We start from the raw sequence: 23,712 nt of genomic DNA on the forward strand, positions 1-23,712 counted from the left end.
AAAGGGGTAAAAAAAAAAAGAAAAAGCGAAAAAGCAGCAGGGTTTCCTACCTTGAAAGCTAATCTTCTCCAAAGTAACTAAACAAACAGAAAGAGGCGGGAGATCCTTCAGGGATGACTTTTTCCACAGAGGGAAAACCCCTAACAAATGAGGCTGTTTAGCTTAGTTCCAAGATTGTGACACTTGTACAAGAAGAACGGTTCTTTCACACTTGTCAAGTATGGTACATAATTTTTTTTCATTAATATGTTGATGTAATGTCCTACTGGTGTTATGCCAAACCATGAAATCAGGCTGTTATCAAACCTTGAGATTTCATCCCATGTTACTTGAATTCAAGGTATACCATGGTACACTGAAACAGTCTTTATCCCTCATTTATAATCGTCCCTTCAGCCACTAATTTTGTTCAACTCACAGTCCTAATGTAGAGGGCAAAGAAATTCATGTGCAGCTGGTGCAAGGCAACTACAGGTGCTGTTTAACTACAGGAGCTGCTTTTGCACAGCGCCTGAAACCTTCTCTTGATAGCCTATGCTATGCACTGGCATTTAGTCAGCATTTAGTGCTGGACCAGGGGGCACACCACTACACTGAGATTGAGTGTGCTTTGCTGGACACACCCTGGTATTTAACTTGGGGGAAAAGTATGGTACATTTAAAAATATTGTTTTATGTTTTCAAAATCTAAATACAGAGTAGAATGTCTTATGTGGAAAGATACCCCCATGATTCAGAATCTCCCAGTAAGCTATTCTTCCTTGGGAATAGCAATAGTCCAACAGGTTGTGCATATTTACATTTAATTGTGTTCCAATTGTCTTGAGTGACAGCAGTATGCAAGTATTCTTGTAACATGCTGGCACAATTAACTAGGTTGGTGTCAACATGTTGTTTATGCTAATTAATAAGAGTGTCTGTGGTGAGATAGCAGCCAGTGTGTGTGGTCAGTATTTGTTTTGTTGTATAAAACTTACGGTGACTACATAACCAAAAGCAAGTCAAGTTAACAAAAAATAATGGCAATACCTTCACCCAACAAAACACCATGGACTACAGTATACTGGTATACAATTATGCATGACAGTGAAAAATTCAGACAAAAATTAAGTACAGCTAGCATTGTTTGCTTCTTACAGGCACCCACTGCCACAACATTCGAGATTCACTGCAACTGAAAAATGTCATTTTCTGGCAGCGAATGAGCCACATCTGTTTTGGCTCTCGCAGAAGTACAATAGCCCCCACTCTCAAACCCGAATGTAACAGCTGTACAGCTTCTGTTTCCGTCACTCACAGCGTAGGACAAAGACACGGTCCCTTTTTCACAACCCAGGAAGGGTGGGGGAAGCAGGGGAAAGAAATAATTTTGGAAGGCAAAATTTAAAGCGAGAGAGAGACGTGGGATGGTAACCCTACCTGGAAACCGTTGAGGTCTGTGAAGAATCGATCGCTGCTGTTCAGATCTGACGTTATCCTCATTGCAATTTCACGGTTGGACTCCCCCCTTATATCCACAGTATTGGAGATCTCCACAGACTGGCCCTCTACGCCTGGAACGGAAAGTTGAAATAGTAACTCAATTAGAGAGCCCCCTGCACCGGTTACTGGATCTGTTTCTCAGTGTTTTCGTTGTGGACGAGCGCACCAACCCATTTCTCAGGATTTCAGTCAAGCTCCCGTGGGAGGAAAGAGTAATGCCATGAAAATATCACTGATCGATATGATCTCTGCCTGTGCGTAGGAGGCGCAGTATGCCTGTATATATGAGAGCTTGTACAGGTAATTATGCTTGTGAGAACCTAAATATAAAGAATAAAGCATTATGTTTTATGTTTTGAAGTATCTAGATGAGAATTAGCTTAACTTCAAACTTAGTTTATGTAAGCATGTTATACGTGTTGATAAAGAAATGGAGATGTAGTTGACAGATACTAAACTGTAAAAGGTATTAAATTAACCACATGCTATGTGCTGCAGTTTTTATCACAGGACTGAATGGCAATGGTAATGCTTGTTATTTGACTGAACATGGTGCTAAAGTTAATTAGTCCTTTGCTTATTATACAGTAGCCACTGAAATTGCACGGCACTGTGGGTACCCTTTGACCAAAGCATTCAGTGCTTTAAAGCTTCAGTGAAGTGAAAATTAAGACAGCAAGGAAAAGAAGACAAGCTTTTATCATTTTCATCTTCGAAATGCTGTTTCTGCTTCTAAATATGTGAGAAAAAGAGAAGACTCATTGGTATCCAGGTCAAACTGGGAAGGGATAAAGCATTACTTATATCCAGCTCTCTGCACACCACAGGCAAAATGCATGCTCATAATACACATCACGGTGCCTATAGAACATGCACACCGAATGTAATGCTATGGTGCTTTGTTGGTTGCTTTGTTGAAGGAAAGCTAATCAGTCTTTTGCATGGGAAAAGCCATTTGCAGGCATGGGGTGCATACATTTCAGCTCCATTAATGTCACATTGTTTGTGGAAGCTCAATCACTTAAATGTTGTGTGTCGAGGGGAATGGTTCTCTTGTATGCAAATGACAGGATGTCTCATTATTTGAAAGCCTTGGGGCTACTTAAGTTACTTAGGGTAAATCCCTTACAAAAACAGATTTAGCATGATGCCATGATAATGAGGGAGAAAGACCGTGCAACTTTCTGAAGCTCATTCCCCCCGTGGAGTCAGATTTTCTTTTTTGTCATTAAACGTCTCCCCTTCTATTTCCAAATATTTGCTCGAAACAAAAGACGATGATTTCAAATCACAGCTTTGCAATTATCTTTTGTTTAATATTTGCGGGCCTACGTAAACAAGCGCAAAATGGTCCGTAAATTACGAGCCGTCAAAATTTCTCCCGAGCAGAGAGTACAAATGGTAAATCAACAGCAATTATATTCTGTGTCTTTCTAAATTCTTGCTACAGTGCCAGGAGGTGAATGGCAGAGCAGTAATCTCTGCTGGTATTTCACAACTGCAGCTTTTGTACTACACTGCTTGCCATTTCTGTGGAACCCCGTAACCATAATATATTCCTATCGCAGACTTAGGAAGTTAAAGGCTAAAGAGAAAGAAGCAGAATGTGCACATGATAAATGCAGTAGACCTAAAAAAAAACCAAGCACATTCTATAACTATTCACAGTTCTACTGCAGGTGCATAGGTGTATAAGGCTAACATCATCTCAATTGCAATAAGGGAATGAGCAGATTATGAATACTCTGCCCTCTATTCAACCTCATTTTCAGCTTTGTCTCCATTAGCAAGTCAAACTTCACATTGTAGGATGACCCTTCTCTGTGTCACATCCAAGTTAAACGAAGGGGACTGCATCCATGCCTCACCAGTGTGCTCCCATACAGCACTGTAGAGAATGGCTTTGCACAAATGTGCGCAATGCAAGTATGCAAGAGATGGTCGCAACACAATGTGAAAGCAGTTAGCGTCAGTGCGATCCAGATCATTCTCAGCGCATGGATTCTGGAATGCATCTTCACACATCACGAAACACGGTAAAGGTCTGACTAGCTTTTCAGTCCAGCCTCTTGTGTTTCACATGCCCCCTTCTTCGTCCATCCCTCACAACAAGCTCCACAGGCCACTAAGCCCTATGAGGAGAGCTCACCTTGGATTTTGCTTTGGTCTTCGCGGCTTGGTAGCTCTCCTCAGTAGCTCAGCTTCAGGGACCGGCTATCCCCTTGTGAGCAATTATCTCCGCGGCTTCCCCCTTCCTCCCCAGTCGCACTCTGAGGGCGATAGCCTGCACGCGCTCCTATCCCCTCCAGCGCTATTAAGTGTGAGAGAATTCTGGGAAAGAGGCCAGAATCTCACCCTTCCCCCCTTGCTTCTGCTTCTGCTGAGTGCACTGGCTGTCCACCCCTACCCTTTCCCCTGGTGCACTAAACTGAAGGAATGAGAATTAAAGGCCTGTTCCCCTTTTTTTCTCCTTCTCCCCCTTTACTTTTTGGAGGAATTTTATTGCTTCTGCTCCAATGAGCACAGTGAGCGCCACTCCCCCCCCCTCCTCTCCTCACACTTCTGATCTCCTATCCCCCCCTCAAGGGGGGTGTGGGCGGTTAGCACAGTGCTCTTGAAGAGCAGCATGGCCCAGTCCCTTTGCTCTGTTTGAGTCACCTTCGGGACAGAGCGGTTTGCACGGCCCAGCACGCTTGTAATTCTGCCAGCTGAGGAAAACACAGACGAGTCCTTTTTTTTCCTGACCCTGTTAGCCCATGCAGCTGAATAACAGGGAGGACAGAAGGCCCTGGTTTCCCCACTCCCAAACCCCTCCCTTCTGGAAGGTTCCGTGTTTCTTCTGTTAGCCCGCGGAGCCGTGCTCCGGCGAGGCCCCCCCTGCAGGCGTTTTACGCTGCAGAACACGCGCGCGCTGTGCATGCGCCGCGGAGCTCGGCTCGGCTCCGCCCGGGCCCGTGCGAGTGGGAGGGGCCTTCCGCACCTGGCTGGGAGCTTGAGCGCTGAGAGGGGCCAAAGAAAACCTGCGTTTGGCCTCCGAATCCAGAGAACCCTGCAAGCGGAGCTGCCAAGCGGGAATGCCAGTTACAGGATGCACAGGAGTCCGCACGCTCCAGTCGCGTGCTCTGCAGGCTCGTGTGCGCCCTCAAAGCAGAATTTACAAAGCCTGTGCTTGGCTTCTGTGGCTCACACACTCTGCAACAGCAGCCCCTCTTGTTTTGGTTATCTCCTGTGGCATCTTGCGAGACCCACATCCTCTACTGCATGTGTATCTCGGTGTTTTAAGACATGCATCTTTCCAAGTGACAACAGTGAGGGGCTCTGGCTCTAGCACTGGCTGATTTAAGCATCTCTTTTCAATGGCAAGTAGATGTTAAGCTGAGATGTGAAGCTGTAAAGAATTTAAGTTTTTAGTAGAAAAGCATTTGACTTGATTCTTTGAACATTAGCAACACTTGAGTCAGTGGACTGGTAACAGTTCAAAACATGCTCGAGAGCCTTGTCTCACGGGCTAGCCTATGCCGCAGAAAATGCTCTGCAATACCTTTCAGGGGGTCAGGTGCTGTAAAACAGGCTTCAGGCACAAATATTTGAAATGATTAAAAAATTGTTCTCAAGTAAGCGCAAGGACAAGTCAGATTGTACTAGTTAAGAGAAAATCATAAAATTTTCCTCTCCACTCTGACACCTTAAACTCTTTAATGTCATTGCTGGATTTACTTCTCAAAAATGGCATGTACACAAAAAAATGACATATAAACAAAAATATAAAAGACTAGTGAGAAAAAATAAAACATGCTGCCTTATTAAACAGAGGCTGCTCAACCCTTTGATTTATGTGAGGCACTCATCCCATGTAACAGTTCCCATATCATTATCTGTGATGCCTCCAGTCACAATATGATTCGTCTTGCGCTGCCATTGCATCACCTGATGTAATTTGAATAAAATTTTTTATGTTGTGCCAGCCAGCACCTTTTATAGATCTCAGTGAGTGTATTTTTACAAATCATAATCATTTAGCCAATGCAATGCAGCAAGAATCTCCAAAGAAATCTGGACTGCGGCAATGAAGCCAGGATAGTACAGATACAAGAAGGATAAAAATGATACTGACAGATCCTTATTGATGGGTTTTTAAAGGTTACCATGAACGAAAAGCTGGTCCTTTTCCTTAAGTATAGCACTGACTGAACATCTGTCATATGGATAATGGTGATGGCAGTCTAGAACTTTTCGTCCTATTCTTTTCTAAACAGAACAGCCATAAATGAAATCCAGATAGCCAGAAATAATATGTTAACCACATATGAACATAAAACAGGTCCTGGGCACCAGGCTTCTCAGAACAAATATATATTTTGTAATATAAGATTGCTTAACATCAATGATTAACCTTACCAATTAAGAGCTGTACAACAGTATAATTTAATAAAAATGAACAGAAAATGGTTTTTATGCTTTCCTCATTTACACACATGGCTGCATGTACGTGCAACACCTCCAACATTTACCACTTAGTTTATTTGTCAATCTTTAAAAGCTTTTAATTGAAAGCTCCAGGTCATGATACATGTTTGGGCTGTAGTTTAATTCAATAGTTGTATCCCACGCTGCTTTTAGTGGCCTGTAAAGCTGGCTCCTGGTAAAGTTTGGAGTCCCTTCCTCTGTTCTAATGACAGCATACACAGCAGGATATAAATTCCCTTACTCTCTGATATATAGTACAGGGGTTGACAATGTCATTCTTAATGTGCAAAAAGACAATGTAAACACTAAATGGGAAAATCCCACTTTCAGATGTATTCAAACCCAAACAGCTGAGTCTGCACTATTCTCCATACAATTCTCAGCTATTTCAAAGAGATGATGGGTTTTCTGAAAGTAAAACAGAAGTTAACAGCATTCAGACAGATGAATGTAGCAGTCACTTTTTTCTATGCACCCAACACTTCAGCAAGCAGCTAGCTACTGTATATGAAAACATATTCTGGGTATAGCTGCATCAAAAGCATCCTGTGCAATGACCCTGAATAATCCTAAATATAGTTTGCAGCATTTGTCTGAATAACGTCACACTCAAATGCACTGCCTTCTTTTCCTCCAACTGGCAATGACACCCACTGATTTAATACGGAAATACTGTAGGCTCGCAATTGTTACAATGTACAAGGCTCTCACTGGCCACACTGAATGCAAATACGTAATTACAGCCACCGGTTGCCTGTTGGCAGTTATGTCTTATTTTTTCACATTATTATAAACACTTTGTTTTAGCCATTTCTGCCTTTATTTTTATTTTTATAATTTACACCTTATTGCCATTAGTTTTTCAACCTGCACCTATATTGTATTGATGACAGCCCCGAAGCTTGATTTAAAGATTAAAAGAGCAGGCAGGGCATATATTCTGTTGTATACAGTGGACTAAAGTTTCTACTGTAGTCCATCTGGGGAACGTGAGCCTGCTGGAAACTACACATGTACCTGGTCCACATGTGGATTCAATGAATTTTTATGCCATCTTACATTAGATCCCTGCACCCATTCCTCAAAATCCCTTTTATCTCTCAAAATTAAAAGAAGTGATATTATTTGTCCTTTACCATGCAAGTTTGGTGGTGAAATCAATATAATCAGCCATGTTTAGGCTTTTAATCTGGAAAAAAATCCATACAAGGAAAAAAGAAGCTGGAGGGGGTGATTGACCTAATGGATTAAATGATTAATATTTAATATTTGAAATGGGATAACGATTTTGTTTTTGGACATTATTTTCATCTCTAATATGATTACTGCAAGATATTGATACGTGCTGACACATGGTCGATAAAACATGCCCCGATGACCTCCCTGTTTTTTATTACGTGTCTGTGGCTGCAACTGTTAAAGAAATCCTCACAAAACCGGAGGGAAAATAAACAAAGATCGTCTCTGGCAGAAGACTGCAACTACAGCACCGCCAGACAGAAAGGTCTGAAAGGAAAAAAATGTTTATGGAACTCAAGGAAAATGAAGATACTCCTGAAGGGCTTCCTCTGCACGCACTGAGCATGTCAGAATCTTTGAAATGAGTTTCTATCTTCTGACATCATCTCAAAATTACGATGCTCAGTATTTGTGCAGGAACATTTGATGCAGAACATTTTGAACCAGATGACTCCCGATCATTTTATTTGCTGAAACATTTATTTAAGCTGATTATTATCCCTGATTTTCAGCTTTCTTGTTATTTGGCATGTGTAGTTGTACTTCTACGGCCATCCTGCTGCAGCAACATCCTCTTTTGGAGTTGGAGAGTAAGGAGACTTAACACAGGCCAGCCACTGCACCAGGTAATCTGCGCAGTTATTATGTAAGGGCATTGCATGCACCAAATTAAACATAAGAGTTCTAAGCTATTAAGTGTGGGGAAACCCTGCTGACTGAAACCCTCACTCCCAGTGCAATGCTATGGCTAACAGTTTTGCCCTATGGGCCTCCTCACTGAAAAGGTCTGACATGAAAACTGATTGGCCGCCCACAATGGAGGAATATAATTGGACTCCTGCCAGCAAGGGCAGGGTGGGCTTAATGGGGATTCTAATATTTGGATAAAGCAGAAAATAAAAATATATTGTTTCAAAGAATGTTTTCAAAAGTTTCCTTCTCCGTGGTAACAGGGGAAATAAAGAACCCCACTGAATCATGGCATGGATGGGATTAAAAGCCGTTAATTACAATGATAAACTGCTTATACCTGAGACTAATTACAGGATCCCTCCCTCCCTCTCCACCTCAGCTGATGCATACTGAACGCCCTGGCGTAAAGAATGGACGCCGTGCAACATCCATGTAGGCGGTTCAATTTATCCCTCCACTGCAAACCAGCTTGATATCCTAAGATGCCATAAAACGTAATCAATTTTTACGAACGTTTTAAATTACCAATCTCTGAATGTTATCGTTATCAAGGGTCAGAAGCATGGGAGTATTCTGTTATGAGATAAGACTAAAATTACAAACAATATGCCTTATTTATAGCAACCGTATCTGTATGCCATAATTTTCAAGGCACTTAATGCAATTCTGTGGCATTAAAAAATCTGATTAATGGCATAATTAGCCTTGTTTACAGTATGTGTTATAATTATCTAAATGACTTGTTGTATAAGTGCATGAATTCATCATTGCAGATTTTCCCTAACATATTTACAGTGTGTTTGCAGCCCCTGGCATAAAATTGTTTATAAAGACAATATTTATGTTCTCCCTACTGTATGGCAGTTCACGTCTAATGCAACATATGATGAACTTTTCAGGACATGCCTTTAGGAGCAGAAGCTAAATCGCAGCACATGGGCTCCCTAAAAATAATAGCTGGGCATCTGAAGGAGGGCTCAGAACACAACAGGCTTCGCGTAACCTTGGCGATAACCGACCATCAGCCGGCTCCAACAGAGGAAGTGCTGGGCCATGATAGCATATGAAACATTTCTGTGGTCTGGAAGACGTCAAAATGTAGGTCAAACGGAGCGGGCGTGAACGCCTTTTCACTTTGTGCAACGTGGAGTTTTATTTATTTATTTTTTTCCCCTTTCAAAGTTACACAATCAGAGGCCACGCCACGGCCCAAATGTGATAACAGGTTTTGACAATCGATCAAATTGAGGTGGCGGCTTTGGCCGCACACCCTCGGCAGAGAGGAGGAGGAGGAGGAGCGCTCGTGAACCACCACGCCGGACACCGGGGAGGCTCGGGGGTATCAGCGCATTTCATTTCACCGCGGCCCGCTCTCAATAAGGCGGGAAAAACACTCGGTCGCAGTTTACCTCAGATCGGCCAGTATCCTCAGACACAGCAAAACACCGCATTTTAATGCCTTCCGCACAACCCCGTGTCACAGTTGTCAATTTGATTGAAAGCATCATCTGGCTTTTATTACATAAAAACAGTCCTCTTCAGTCACGGCTCACTGGCTTGAATGCCTCATTAGGTAAAGAACACAAGACGGCCTGACGCTCATTCTTCTGTGAGACAATGCAAGGGAATGGCTATACTGCGATACCATATAGAACAGACCTGAAGCTTAATACGGCCTTTACGTGATGCGCAGGGGCATTCTATGAGAAAATAAAATCAAAGAAAAGCACTGGGACGGTGCATTTAAAAACTGTATTAGGGTTGCTGACCCATTATGTCTTAGAGAGCCAAAATGTTCACTTTCCTGTGCTTATTTGAAAGGACTCCAGCTCTACCTCTGAAAGGATGCAATTACTTTCAAACACTAATTGCACGTACATGTTAAATGGTAATCATAAGGTTAACTTCTACAGTTATTCTGAAAAAGAGCCCAGGCAACAGCCCTTTAAAGTGTAACTTTACCAAATTTGGAATCAAAATATCTATTGGTTTATCTATTTAATAAACTCAAAAACAAGCATTTGGAAAAACATTACAAATTATATCTAGTAGTTGAGTATAAGCCTTTCTCCAAGTGTGAACTGCTGTCTCCCAGCTGACATGAAAACACTTTCTCTAAAAAAAATTGTATGTTTTTTTAAAACTTCCCACTCACCTTGCACATTGTAAAGTCGGACATTGTGAGTCACATGTTCATAGATAGTTGTAACTTCAGAGAACACCATTCCTTTGGTTACTCTAATTAGGGGAGGACTGTTGGTAGTATAAATCTGCAGGACAAGGGAAAACATCAAGCATTCATTAAAATCAGACTCAGCAAAATCAAACCTATATTCCACATTCACAAAGGACAATAATCAATTATGTTTAATATACACATGTACAGCTGAGCTCCAACAGCAACTTCCTTTATCTTCAGCTGTCAATAACAAGTAGGAGCGGAGGTATTGCTCCGCTTTTGTGTTTCTTTGGCCTCTAAAAAGTATAATTCTTCCCGCAACTGCAAAGGTATGTTCAAAGTTGTGGCTAATCTGAATATAAGCATTTCTTACCTTAGCTTCCCCATCAGGCAGGAAAAGGTAGGCCCCACTCTTATCTCTCTTGCTGGTTGTTCCATACCATAAAAAGTCCACCTTGATGTGCTGCTCTGCACCATCTTCCTTGTTTTTAATTTTCTGTGGGACACACACACACACACACAGAGCCCATCTTCAACTGTTGTGATACAGATCAATCTTTTCCTGATGAATGCAAGGCAATTCAATTTGCATCTGTGGGTTCAGAGAGTGGCCCATCCATCAAAAAAGTTTTTCTTTGGAATAACTCCACAAATTGATAGCCCTGTTTTTTATAACTGTTTTATAACCATCTAGAAACAGTAAGCCGAGCCGAAGATGTTTCATCTGCAGAAGTCTAAGAAGCAAGCACAGCGAGCCTATATGGAATGGGAATGTGACAGGCAGATTGACAGATAAATAAATAAATGCAGGTATTTTCTGTGGCATAGTTTTTTTATTCTTAAGGTAGCCTAAGAAGACTACACCAGAGATACACAGTAATCTAAAAAAAAAAAAAGCTATATTTGAAAAAGAAATACAATGTACTAGTTTTCTGATATCTCAAAGAAAACAAGAAGACATGCCAATACTTATTGGACAAAACAAATACACTGCCCCTGAACATGCAAGCTGCTATCATTATTATATTATTATTATTATTATTTATTATTATTATTATTATTATTATTATTATTAAGCACAGCAGGCTTGAGTACTTCAGGCAGTGTTGGAGCACTTACCTCCATTATGCCAGATTCTGAAGAGCACCAGATCTTCAGGAGGGGGCTTTCTATGGTGAAGTGGGCGGAGCCATCCTGAGGCAGGGCCACTTTGAAGTGTTCCGTCCCCATAATGGACAGCTGGCTCCCCTGCTTTAAGAAGGTGTAGTCTGCCGGGACTGTGCGGAATTCTCCACCCTCGCTCAGCTGGTAAACACCCAGGCCCAGGGCAGGCACCTGTGCCACGAAGGACAACTGCGGAGAACACCCGGAGCTCACATTAAAAATGAGCGTTTCGAGCAAACCAATGCAACTGTGCTGCATACTTACCTCATGTAAAATACACAACTCACTGATATTGCAACTGTGCGCATGAATGTATAAACACACTTGTCTATACTGATATATAGTGAGGTCATTTTTGGAAAAGTGGAGCAACTGGTCTCAGCAGTGGTGCACAATTCAGTTTATGCTAAAAAATATAAAAACAAAGTATAAAAACTTGAGTGTAATGACTTGGGGTCGAACAAAGAGTTCTGAAGGAGCAAATACTTAAGCTGTAACTGTAGCAAAAAATAAAAATGTTGTGAAAACACACTAAAAATGGGACTGCATCACCTCATCACTAAATCTAATTATGATGGCTAAAATTAAGGAAGCAGGTTCTGGCTGGTTTTGCAACAGAAAGTAAGAAGTGAAACAAAGCGTCAAACCCCCTGCAAAGCAAGTCTGCACTTCACACCCAGTTTTGGATTGGTATGACACACAAATTCAGTACTTTGAAGCATGCAATAAAAATACAGCTCCAATGATGTGGATTTTTGAAAAGATGAACACCATGGAATTATTCATCAGTTTATCACAACTAAGCTTAAAAAAAACTCCCAACTCTAGATGCTTTTGTTTATCTTAAGGCAGGATTTTACAACCGCAATTAAATTAAATAGCAAATGCAACAGCCCGCAAATGTCCCTTGGGCTACAGCACCACCAGCTGAGAATTAAATTCTCACATCAAATCAATCCATGCATACACTGCCTACCCTGGAACCCAGTATTCCATTCTGCACTACACTAACCAGCTTTCCTCACCAAATACTGAATGGCCTGCAGAGCCATTCCAACTCCAAAACCTCTGGTCAAACTGCTCATGTTCACACTATTACTGCATGACCCTGCTAGCACCTCCACTTGAACTGGCCACCATAGACCGTGCATTGCCCTGCGAATGTGACCCGACGGAGGGACATGGGGGTTTCTGAAGCGCGTGACCCCGACGTTTCGGTCGAAAGGACCGGGCGGACGGGCCCAGAAGCCGGTACCTGGAAGGCCTCTCTGGAGGCCTTGGTGGGCTCCTCCCAGACCGCGGCGATCTGGGCCACCACCGGGTGGCCGTGGACGGTGAGCACGCGCACTCTGGGCGAGCTGACGTACACAGTCACCACAGACGACCTGTCCTGATCTGTGGGGTTGCAGACGACCACGGACCTGATACAGAGGGGGGCGATGCTTCAGTTGTACGACAGAGCAGAAATTAAATTCACAGCAATCTGAAAGCAGGCTTTATTGTTCTTGGATGGTAAGCATATTTTGAAAGTAATGAACAAAGTTTCTCAGACTTTAAGTTCCCATTAATCCTATTAATTTTTAACGTACATTTATCTAATAACCTATGCTTATATTGCTAATTAGTTTTAAAATTGTATTTAAATCAAGTATTCATTGTAAATGCATTAAAAAAATGAGCTATATGTTATTTTTATATTCATATATTCATGGGTTTCGATTATAGATTTTTTAAATCATTGTATTCTAAAACTTTCATTTGGACAGAGAGAACAAATCTGCATACAGCTTGCTAAAACTGAATAGCACACTCGGGTACCAGATTTAGGTGTTGAGGAGTATGCCTGAGGCCTTTTATGTATTATTTTTAATACAATTTTAATCAGTATTTTCCCTTAATGCCAATCAAAATCGTCTGTCGATTTTGGAAGGTACACAATAGCACGAGTGTCCTCTGAAACAGGAAGTGCCAAACAGCACTTTTTCCACTCTGCAGTCCGCTCGCTGGGCAGCCATTGTGCTGGAGGCCTGCATCTTACCCAGGTGCTGCACACACACTGCGGTGACCCAATCAACCAGCACTTATGAAAATGGAATATCCTACCAACACGTTGAAATAAAAATCCTGAATACTAAAAAGCTAAAAAAAAATACTATCAAGTTCAGAAACATATACAATATATGAGCCAACGTGCAAATTATTGCTTCTTTCAGGCATTGCAATATATTTTCAAATACACTGCCATAAATTGCATTGCATTGCATATATACGTAATATTTGCCAAACAACAGAGTACATTCCAAACAATACAGTAAATTCAATTTCTGCAAGGGAGACAAAGTTGTTACTGCGTCATTGTACAAAACGGGGTTTATTGTACAAAACCCTTGTTACCTTGGTAATGCTTCGGCCAATTAGCTTGGCATGCTTCCAATAACTCTGGTTTTGTGCAGCTCCAGATATCACCACTGAAAGACTTCACATGACCTCCCTTGGAACTTAATATAAGAACACCTTTTCGACAATTAAAATGCCTTTCAGCGTGAATTTTGTCCTTCTGCCATGAATAAAGTAATGATACGTAATAATATATTTCTGACAGCCAGTCGATCATTCATTTTGTGCCTTAGGAAGAGGACATAATGAAGATACTTGACTGATGCCTTTTCGAGAATGTGACAGAACACTGCAGAGTTTGCTAGTGCTGGTGGGGCTTCTTAAAAGATAAGTGGCTCTGTGCAGCTGTAAATATTAATTTGTTTGATATTCATGAGCCTGGATTAGAAAAGTTAAAATTATTTACCTTGGCTTGGGTCCCAGTTTGAGGACTGTTTTACGGGGCAAAGAATCTTGAGCAGGCTGAATGTCATCCTTTAGAAATATATTAAAGTGTACAGCACACACAGAAAGTCAGAATACACTACTATATATATATATATATATATATATATATATAAAACATGCAACATATTCCACCATTAAGAAAGACATACATGTATAGGACAAACACATTTTGCTCATAATATTATAATAATCATATGGGTATTTTTTTCCCCCATTTTATGTCTTCCCATTTGAGATGCTTCATCATGTGTTAGGACATTTCACAATATTTCTACAAGTAAGTACAAGTAGAACAGCACCACAACAAAAGTAATGACAAACGGCTTAAAAACCGGTAAGCAATTCCATGCCAACAGCATGAAAATCCTGCCCATAATTCTGGTTCTTGCTGTTAAAACACTCCCTGACAGTCAACCGTATGTTTAAAGCCTAATGATTGATCCATTTGAGTAATTAAAGGCTTTGGATGGACCCACTCCGAGCCCACCGCGGCCTGCTCCTGTTTAAATGACAAGCAGCACTTAACGAGGGCACTCCCCAGAGATCAAGCACAGTCTCCCACCCTGGTCATTTGATGTGGTTTTATCTAACAGTAACTCTCAGGGGAGGAGCGGTCACTCACCATCTGAAAGAAAGGGATGGAAGGATTGTGACTGTACTGCCCTTTCTCCTTCAGTGTCAGCCAATGTGCAGAGTTGACCATCACCTGCTTCAAATTCAAAATGGAATGAAACAACCTGAAAGGAAAGGGAAGATGCTTCTGAGCACAAAAGCAGCAGTGTTCATTGGGCAGATGCACTAAAGATTCACACATGTACTGTGTTTAAATGCCGTGGCCACAGCTTTTCACGGCTGGGTTTACTTCATGTTATGGATATGAAAAAAATACCTACAGGAAAGGCAGTGATCCATACGGTTTCATTAATTCATTCATTGGCCCAGCTTTGGAGTCTATCAGAGAAGTGGGGGAGGGGGGGGGGGCAGCAAATTTAAGCACATGCAAAATGTTAATTAATTGGTGGTACCACATGATCTGAAAAACGGGTTGCTTCTGCTTTGGTGAATTACCCTGATCCGTGGCTGTAAATATTAAGCAGTATAACAAAAGGAAATTGGCTCCGGACTAAATGACTGGACTCTGATAGTAACCTTGTATAACCACCAGAGGTTACAGCCAAAGAAACATGCCATTTTCGCTCCTGATCTCGAAAACTTTGGGCCTCATTCACGAAACATACGTACGATCATATTTGAGCATAAACTGTCTGCCATTCATCCTTTTTTTTCTTATTTGAGTTTGTTCTTCGATACAATCAAAATCTACTAGTTTGGAAACATGAGTAAAGCTATTCACAGTAGAGATTTCGATTTGGGTTGTTTTATTATTCATGCAAAGTCAATTTGACCAGTTACAAACCTCATATTAACAACAAAATGTTTATCAGTACAATAATAGACATAAACAGGCTACTGATTTTAACAGCATGAACTAACCTATTTGAATAAGCTCCAATCTAGCAAGGTACATACGCTTATTGTCCAAATGAATAGTTGCACTTGTATATGATTCTATACAATGCTATACATATAGGGATGCACAGCTTGTGATCGGCCATTTTTATTTTTGTTAATGATGTCATTCAGCCCTACTGACAATGTAATACTGACATGATTACGTGAGTACTACTCAAAGATTGTGGAATTACCACCACAGCCTTGTACTAGCAAATACACTTGGGCGTCAGTGTACGGTTTTTCACGGCATGCCAGACATCAAACAAAAAATCTCTCAACAGCACAATCAAGCTTCTGAAAAGCGCACCGAGCCCCTGACCTCCCTTCTGACCGAGCGGAAGAACCCGTGAGACCAGCGTCAGAAAAGGACCAGGCCGCCCCTGCTCCTGCCGTTGCGCCGCGCTGGAGCAAACCCCCAGAGCGCCGACATTTCACGCGCAAACACAAAAGGCAGTGCCGCAGCGCAACCGGTGCAGCACAGGCACCATCGAGTCAACACCTCAGCCTTCTCAGGGACCTACAAAATGGAGGCCCTTTTTCAAATTCACACGCCATTGTTATTGCAGAGAAAATGCCTGTTCAACAGCCACATAGATAGAAAATAACTCAAATGTACATTAAATACATTGGCAGGCTGTATGACTTGTGACCGTGAAACAAAATAATCTTGGTTTTTTTCCCAGATATAAGGAGATTTAAAAAATGCTATACTCAAGAGAGGAGTTGTAATTTATCTGTATAAAAGTCTCCTAGTTCTATTTTTAGACAGTAAATAACTGCATGCAGTTTATTCTGAAGCAGAATAGTTGCACTTGAAAGCAAATTAGGTCATACCACAATTACAGGTCTTACAGGAGATATCCAGGTCTTAGCACCAGGGAGAATGATTTTGGGGATGGTTTTGGGATGACGACCGGCTGACCAGTGCAAGAGGTGCACATGACTGAAAGGGTACACCCCCCCCCCCCCCCCCAAAAGCATCAATGTTTTTATTTGATAGCTGTCAAACACTTTTAAACTACAAAAATGTCCTTCAGTTCAGCTGGCACAGAGCCATAGGAAGCTCTAAAATGTCGGACTGTCCTTGGGCAAGTTGAAACCAGCCAAAGGCTTCCAATATCAGCTCCAGTCTATACTGCAGGTGATGCATTACTAGTGGGTACATTTGAAAAAGCGCCTCTCCAAAAGCCAGTGACGTGCGAGGAGAGTCACGTCCAAAAATCACCCGGTATGTAGATTCCTGACGTTTTGGCTTTCTGGCAAATTCCCATAAACAAAGGTGCCGTAAATACCTGTTCTAAAGCCATCTGATGTTCAATCAAGGCTGATTTGGAAATCAATACTTTCATTTGTTCCTCTTCATTAAATCGCCTTGTACAGCATCTCTTTATCCTGCCTTGACTGCTCAGCCGGGCTTCTCATTATTCTGGAGGCATGCGTCATTATACAGCCAATCAATCAAGAGCTTTTTCTTACAGCTTCTACAGCATGGCAGCTTGAATGGAATCCAGATACAGAAAACAGAATTTAAAAAAGTGGAATAATGTATATATATATATATATATATATGGCCTACTGTGCAGATGAGTAGAACAGCGTAAAGGAAAGGCCTCATTTCAGATGTAAGGTGCTCGAGGAACATGCAAGGTAAATCGACAGTGTTTCTGCTACGCATCAGGAGTTAAACTGCAGAATCTGTGACCTGTGAGTAATTGCTTGTGATATCCTAGTAGCATATGATAGTACAAATAAATATACAGTAGGATGTGTTTGGCTTTTGGAAAGATTTCCATTAATAAAGAGATGTAACAGTAACTAAAATATTTCATTTTTATGAAAATTTGCATATGAAAACAGAAAGGATACGAAGTAGTAAAGAAAATCTTGCAAATGCAAATCTACATTGAAGTGTCTATTCAAGTATTCAAGGGAGCACATTTATTTGAACACAGCAGGTCTTGATTAGATCTGTGTGCAGGACTCCACTCATAAGGTACACATATATAGAGTCCTAAACAAACTTGCTGTTTATGCACTTTCTCTAACAGAGCACTGGCAACAAATAACTACTCTATCGAAGCAGAACATGTAATTAATTCCAAGTCTCTATGAACCACATTTTGTAAATTAACCTTAGATTTCATTATAATGGCAAAACCATTAGCAGTTTGTATTGCCAGCAGGAATTGGAACCACAAACTTGCTGTCTCATTCCCACAGTCAAAGAAAGTCAAGGTTCAGCAGTGTTCTGATTTCCTTAATACTCCAGCAAAGTTTGAATTAAAATGGATTTCTGCATACACACAAGTCATATTCATGAGTTTGTCAGCTATTCATAGATCAGTCCAGAAGAAGTCCTTGCCTCATTTGAAAGAAATTGAATTGGTGCTGTGGGTATCTAGTTTTATAAACCAGCCATTCCAAACGTCATTGGTGAGAGAATGAGCACAGAAAAGATTGATTTTTTTCAGTGCTTGTATTAAGTTATCTTTCTTATTTCTCCAGAAAGCAATACAAACTCACAACAAAATTCTGCTTCCAGTAAATAATTTATATACCAAACATCCACACATCATAAATTAATCTCACGCACACATACACACACAAACAAAACAACTGATTATGTACTGATAATAAACTGATGAACGCATAAGACTTTTCGCATACATATCAATGAATCAAGGACTAAATGAAAGCAAATACACACTCACACGGACACACGAGACATGATGACTTGGAAATGTGTTTATATAAGACATATAACCATGCATGCAACGATGGGAAAGGTTAGTAGGTCGCAGATGGGAAATCTGTTATTTTAAGTGGTCTTTGTTCCTAGTGCAATTGCATGTGCGTGCGTGTGCGTGCTTGTGTTTAAATTATTTTGGCCGGTGGTAATGGCACTGCCGTCAGTTCATCTGATGAAGAAAACAGTTGTACCTGGTACCATAATCGACGACAACCCAGTCTTTCCCGGTTCCTGTGATGGCATCGTGGTGCTGAAACAGGCCGAGATTGCGTCTGGCCTCAGTCAATGATTTGTAATTCTCAAGGGATGGAAAATCACTCAATTTGTCCGACTTCTGGACACTAGCCAAGGCCAGTGAGTACAGAATCTCAGCCGCCCTGGAAGGGAGATAACAAGACAGGCAAAAACTCAGGATCTGCTCAGGGCTCACTTCATGCAAATACATGGACAAAATTTATAACAGTGCTAAACTGATTAAATACTGTAGCTGAAACTGAAATTAAAAACAAAAGCAAGAGTTCAAAACTAGGAGGGGTCCATTGGGCCTCAGGCCCTAACTTTATGACACTCTAGACCATAAATTACTGCAATTGCATAATCAGACAGGAAAGATGGAGTCAAAATCGAAATGACAGACGTACGGTTAGTTAACAATGACCAACAAGTTGAAGTCTCTTAAAAATGTAAAAATGCGAACCCCTTCACCAACTACACACACAAAAAAGCGAACTTATCTCCCTTTTAAAATGGATGGAACATGAGTGATTTTACAATTTTCTGTTTCAATTTCATTTAATGAGTGTGATTAAAATACAGAGCAGAAAGCAGAAGTGAGCATTTTAAGCACAGCTGCTAAATACCAAGAAACTAGAAGTCTGAAGTGGAATGGAGCTTCATTCAGAAGCTTTATCTTGAAGTGTCCTAAATGGAGCAAAATTAGCCTACTTAAATTGCTATGTGCTAAGCTAATCATGTAATCATTTAGAAAAAATACTATGCCTTCAAATGTTTTTCTGAGTATTTACTTGTTTAAAAGGTAAAAGAGAAAACGAAAATGTTTTCCCGGAAAGTAAATTCTCGTTGATGCATACGTATATCCTGTAAAGCGTATCTCTAGTCACAGACAGTCCTTCATGCGGAATCAATTCTCCTCATATTTCTGAGATCAGGGGACATGGCCTTAACGGAGATAATCAGAGAGGAGTCGTACTAATTAGAGATTTTCCTAATGAACTACTTCTGGGAACACTGCTCGGACACACCTTATGAACTTCCAATATTTCCAATAAGTTCACTTCAAATCACATAAAAAGAAGAAATATCCATTTTGAAAAGGTGATGCAAAACCTTCCTACTGGTTATTTATATCAAATAGATAAGGACCCACCCCCCTCTCCTTCCATCGTCTACATTCAGCCTGTGTTGTGCTCAATTCAATTTGGTGCTCTTTCAACAAAAGTTGTCTACTTTGCAAAAATAATTAAATCAGTATGGGCAGATTAAGCGGTTTACTGTGCCAAATCTGCCATTGATATCATGGTGGAACATACAACCCCACACAGACATACAGCAATTATGATTCACGTTCTAAATAAAAAGTAGAAAACAGACAACAGCACAATGTCATTGGGCCCCTAAAACCTACAGCTCCTAATTTTGTTCAAGTTGCTACAAACTTAACAGGATGTTTCAGTAAGATGCTACGTTAATAAGTAACAGCAAAAAAGTGTCCTTCCAGAAGACATAAAATACGCCTTCCAAGCGCTTGGAATTGTATTAACAGAAATCACAAGTCTTCCATTGAGATTACCACATAGCCTCACTTGCATTTCATGAATAATCAGTTTGTGAATATAGCATAATAGAATTTGCAGCAAGGATCAACTGGTTGTTAGAGTTGTGCCAGCTTGAAAAGGGTGCAGCAGTATCCTTTTTAGGGGCTACCTAATTTCTGCACAAATGTCTTTTTTCAATAAAAATAAATACTTCAGGAGCAGGATTTATTTGCACTTAATTGTGGCAAATGTAACAGCAGAATGCTTTTTCTTGCAAAACAAACCATGGTGCTTGTAAAATTAAAAAGTTAGAAACATGGCATCAATCTCTATTTTGGTTCCAAACATTTTGGACCAGCGCCAGTCCACCAGTAACCTGGTCAAATATCACTGCTCAGCACTTCAGACTAATTTATTCTGCAACACGCTTTTTTTCCACATGGTGAAAAGGCAATAAAAGTTGCAAAATGCATTCATGGTATAGCGTTATTGTATTCTACAATAATGCATTTCCCCAGGAGTAGGTACCTATTAGATTAGCTGATGCATACAAAAAATGGAAATGTATCACTGGGCATTCTAAGCATTGCTGCACTGCACCGTCTCAGCAGTGAAAAGGAAGCACAGTGGCCTCGGGTTCAGGCATACCTGCATAAAGCGTCCAATCAGAAAATACAGTGAGTGTACAGCATGAATAGACACCAAGAGGAATAAATGTTCTAACCGCCATAGAGCTGGATATCAATCCTTATTCAACGGATGTGTTTGGTTTATAGTCCTTGAACTACCTGAAATCTTCTTGAGATTCCTTGAGTTATGTAGGGTGAAAAAAAATTACCTTGAGGTACACAAAAAATGTTTATTATTTTCTGCATAAAGACATGAAAGGTGGAAAGATGACTTTAAACTGGTTGTTACTGTTACATATTTTTAAAAATGTACAACCCAACCACATTCCCTTACCCTAATTTGGAAATGCAGCTCTACCCCCATAAAGAGGAAATGACTACTCCCCTCTGGTGAATTTTATCACCAGCTAATGACTATTTCACACCCTACGCCTTAGAGAAATACATCTACTGCAATATATTGCAAATGTGTGACCTTTTTGAAAATACGAGTATATCAAATTCATCATAATATCATGTTTTTTTTATTTACCATAATATCTGACCGCAGTAAAAATTTGTATATTTGCACAAAATTTGCAAAGTGTTGCAATGTCTTGATAATATATTTTATTTCAATATAATATCAGTACATTCCATTTCCATTATGGAAGTCAAAAATTGGATGGGAAGTGAATCTTTCACAAAAGTAAAACCGGTAGTTTGTGGGCTGCAAATTTAGAAGGAACTCCTGCAGCAGTAATCCATCTCCTAGTGTGCACCATAAAACCCAACCTGTTGCTCATACCACTGGAGACTCCCTGTGATAGCTGGGAAGTGACATATCCAATGCTAAGACCGGCAACTACAGATAACAGCCTTCCCCTCCTGGTGATTGCATTACTAAGCCAGTCAGAAGCTCTATACCTGCAGTCCCAGATGCCAAAATTCACTCACTTGTGTACTTGTACTTCCAAAGAAAATGTTAACAGAAAGAAATACCACACAAAAAGAATAGTGCTGAAATTATACTGAAATACATATTGCTGTGATATATGGGTAAAAATGCAAATTGTTGCCACTTGCAGAGATTGTAATAGAGCACACTTCAGAGAAATAAATATATCATATTTACAAAACAGCCCACATATTTACGACATATTTCAATATATTCCATGCAATATATTTGCAAAATATTGCAATATATTCCTAGTAGAGCATGTACAGACCCGTTATATTCTACATAAGAGAATGAAAACGGCTGTACTAAATTTGTCCAAGGTAATCTAAATAAAACATAAAAATGCACTGCAGGCTTCAATATTTCTGAAAAGGTCTTTTTTTCTAGGGAACTGCAGTATTTAGAGAACTACATCTCTCCATGAGATGCTGTCTTCCAGAGAGGAAACGAAAGCCAAAATCTGCCTCTGACAATAATGCACAATGACAGTACTACTGAACTGCAGGCATAATTAACATAAGCTATCCCAATACATGCTGCGGTTTACCTACAGTTATATTCTGGAGATAACCTGCATGTGTTTAATAAAAATAACCCAGCTCAGGATTCCTAAGGGAGAATCCATCTTTTGATCGCTCCACCACTCCATCTCCTGCTGAGCTTTCTACTTAATGAGAAAAGCATGCAACACACACTCCACAGCTGAAATAAAAATAACCAATATGACATAAAGTGTGACAGATTCCAGAACAATCACAACCCAGAGCGTGCCAACATATATTTATTCTTCTATTTTATCCCATCAACCTCAATAAAGGGAATTTGAAAATAAACCAATATACAGTATAAATATTGTCTTATTTTCTCACTAACTACTGTTACTAGTTAATCATTGAGCTAAACAATTGTTCATTTAATCTTGGGACATGGTAATCTTAATTAGATCCATATTGTACATGCATTTATTTGGCAGATAACCTTTTCTAAGGTGACATACAGACTGTGCTTATTTACATAATCATGGTCTCAAAGCTCTTCAGGAATCCTCTCTTCAGGAGAGTTGTAAGCACACTTTTAAATACATATCAATTTTAAATATTTGTATATAATTACAGTGTGATTAAAAAAAAAGTCATAAATATGTGATGAAATTTTTCTTATATTGAAAGATTTTTGAGATGTGTTTCCCAACCTGATATGCCAGCTTGTTTTGCAGGGAAGACAGACACATTCAATTATATATACAGTTAATTTATCATAATTAACATTCTGTATAAGGAAATAAGAGGTAATCCATGCTGTGGTGCATGGATAAGCCCCACGGCCTCAGAGTGAATCCAGACTGTGCCAGTGCCGACTGTGGCCATTAGCTCCATAGACAAAACGCAATTGGCGAATGTGTCGCCCAGGGAACAGGAGGGTTCAAGTCAGATAGGGTTCTGTGTGCACTATTATTTAGTGACCCCCACTGGTCACATGCCTGTGGACTGCATGCTAAAGTTTCATATGAAAGGTCCTCCTTTGACTCTGCTCTGTGTGAGCCTGGGTGTAGCCTGTTGTGCGAAAAGAAGCATCTGGTGACACCCAAATCGGCAGTGAGGCTCACATATGAACGCGACTGTGGTTGCAGACAATTGGCCATCAAAATTGGGGTGGGAATTGGATATGCTCAGCCCCATTTTGGGCTCCAAATTTATGTGAGAAAAAAAGGTAATCACTGCTAAACTACGTACATTGTGTATATCTGAACTATTGGTAGCAGCCATGAAAATAAGAAAATTCTGTGTAAAAGTATTCACGTACATAAAAACACATTCGGCTGCCCATAGCCAACACCTTAGCCTACATACACCTATGGGCCATAATCAATAAGCATGTAACGTCTGAAAAAATGAAAATGTGTTACTAGGGATAAAAAATTTTAAAAAACACAACAAGCCTTTCAGCCAGTCTGGCTCTAAAACCTGATGAATGATTGTATTTCGGTAATCGCTAGAAGCTCTTCAGCTGATCAAAATTTTCCAAATCCATGGAAA

The 23,712-nt window shown here is 40.4% G+C and overlaps 1 protein-coding gene across 2 annotated transcripts in view; it reads right to left on the reverse strand.

Annotated features, from left to right (window-relative positions):
• man2a1 (mannosidase, alpha, class 2A, member 1) overlaps positions 1-23,712 on the reverse strand; it is a 114,087-nt gene that overhangs the window by 23,634 nt on the left and 66,741 nt on the right. For both annotated transcript variants that reach the window (XM_035390370.1, XM_035390371.1), the window contains exons 10-17: positions 18,524-18,709; positions 14,691-14,805; positions 14,028-14,095; positions 12,480-12,645; positions 11,180-11,413; positions 10,434-10,556; positions 10,037-10,151; positions 1,420-1,553 (exon numbers count right to left, since the gene is read on the reverse strand). In XM_035390370.1, coding sequence (XP_035246261.1) covers positions 1,420-1,553; positions 10,037-10,151; positions 10,434-10,556; positions 11,180-11,413; positions 12,480-12,645; positions 14,028-14,095; positions 14,691-14,805; positions 18,524-18,709 — 1,141 coding nt within the window. The remainder of the gene's footprint in view (positions 1-1,419; positions 1,554-10,036; positions 10,152-10,433; positions 10,557-11,179; positions 11,414-12,479; positions 12,646-14,027; positions 14,096-14,690; positions 14,806-18,523; positions 18,710-23,712) is intronic.

Source organism: Anguilla anguilla, chromosome 14 (assembly GCF_013347855.1).
Source record: "Anguilla anguilla isolate fAngAng1 chromosome 14, fAngAng1.pri, whole genome shotgun sequence".
NCBI classification, from domain to species: Eukaryota; Metazoa; Chordata; class Actinopteri; order Anguilliformes; family Anguillidae; genus Anguilla; species Anguilla anguilla.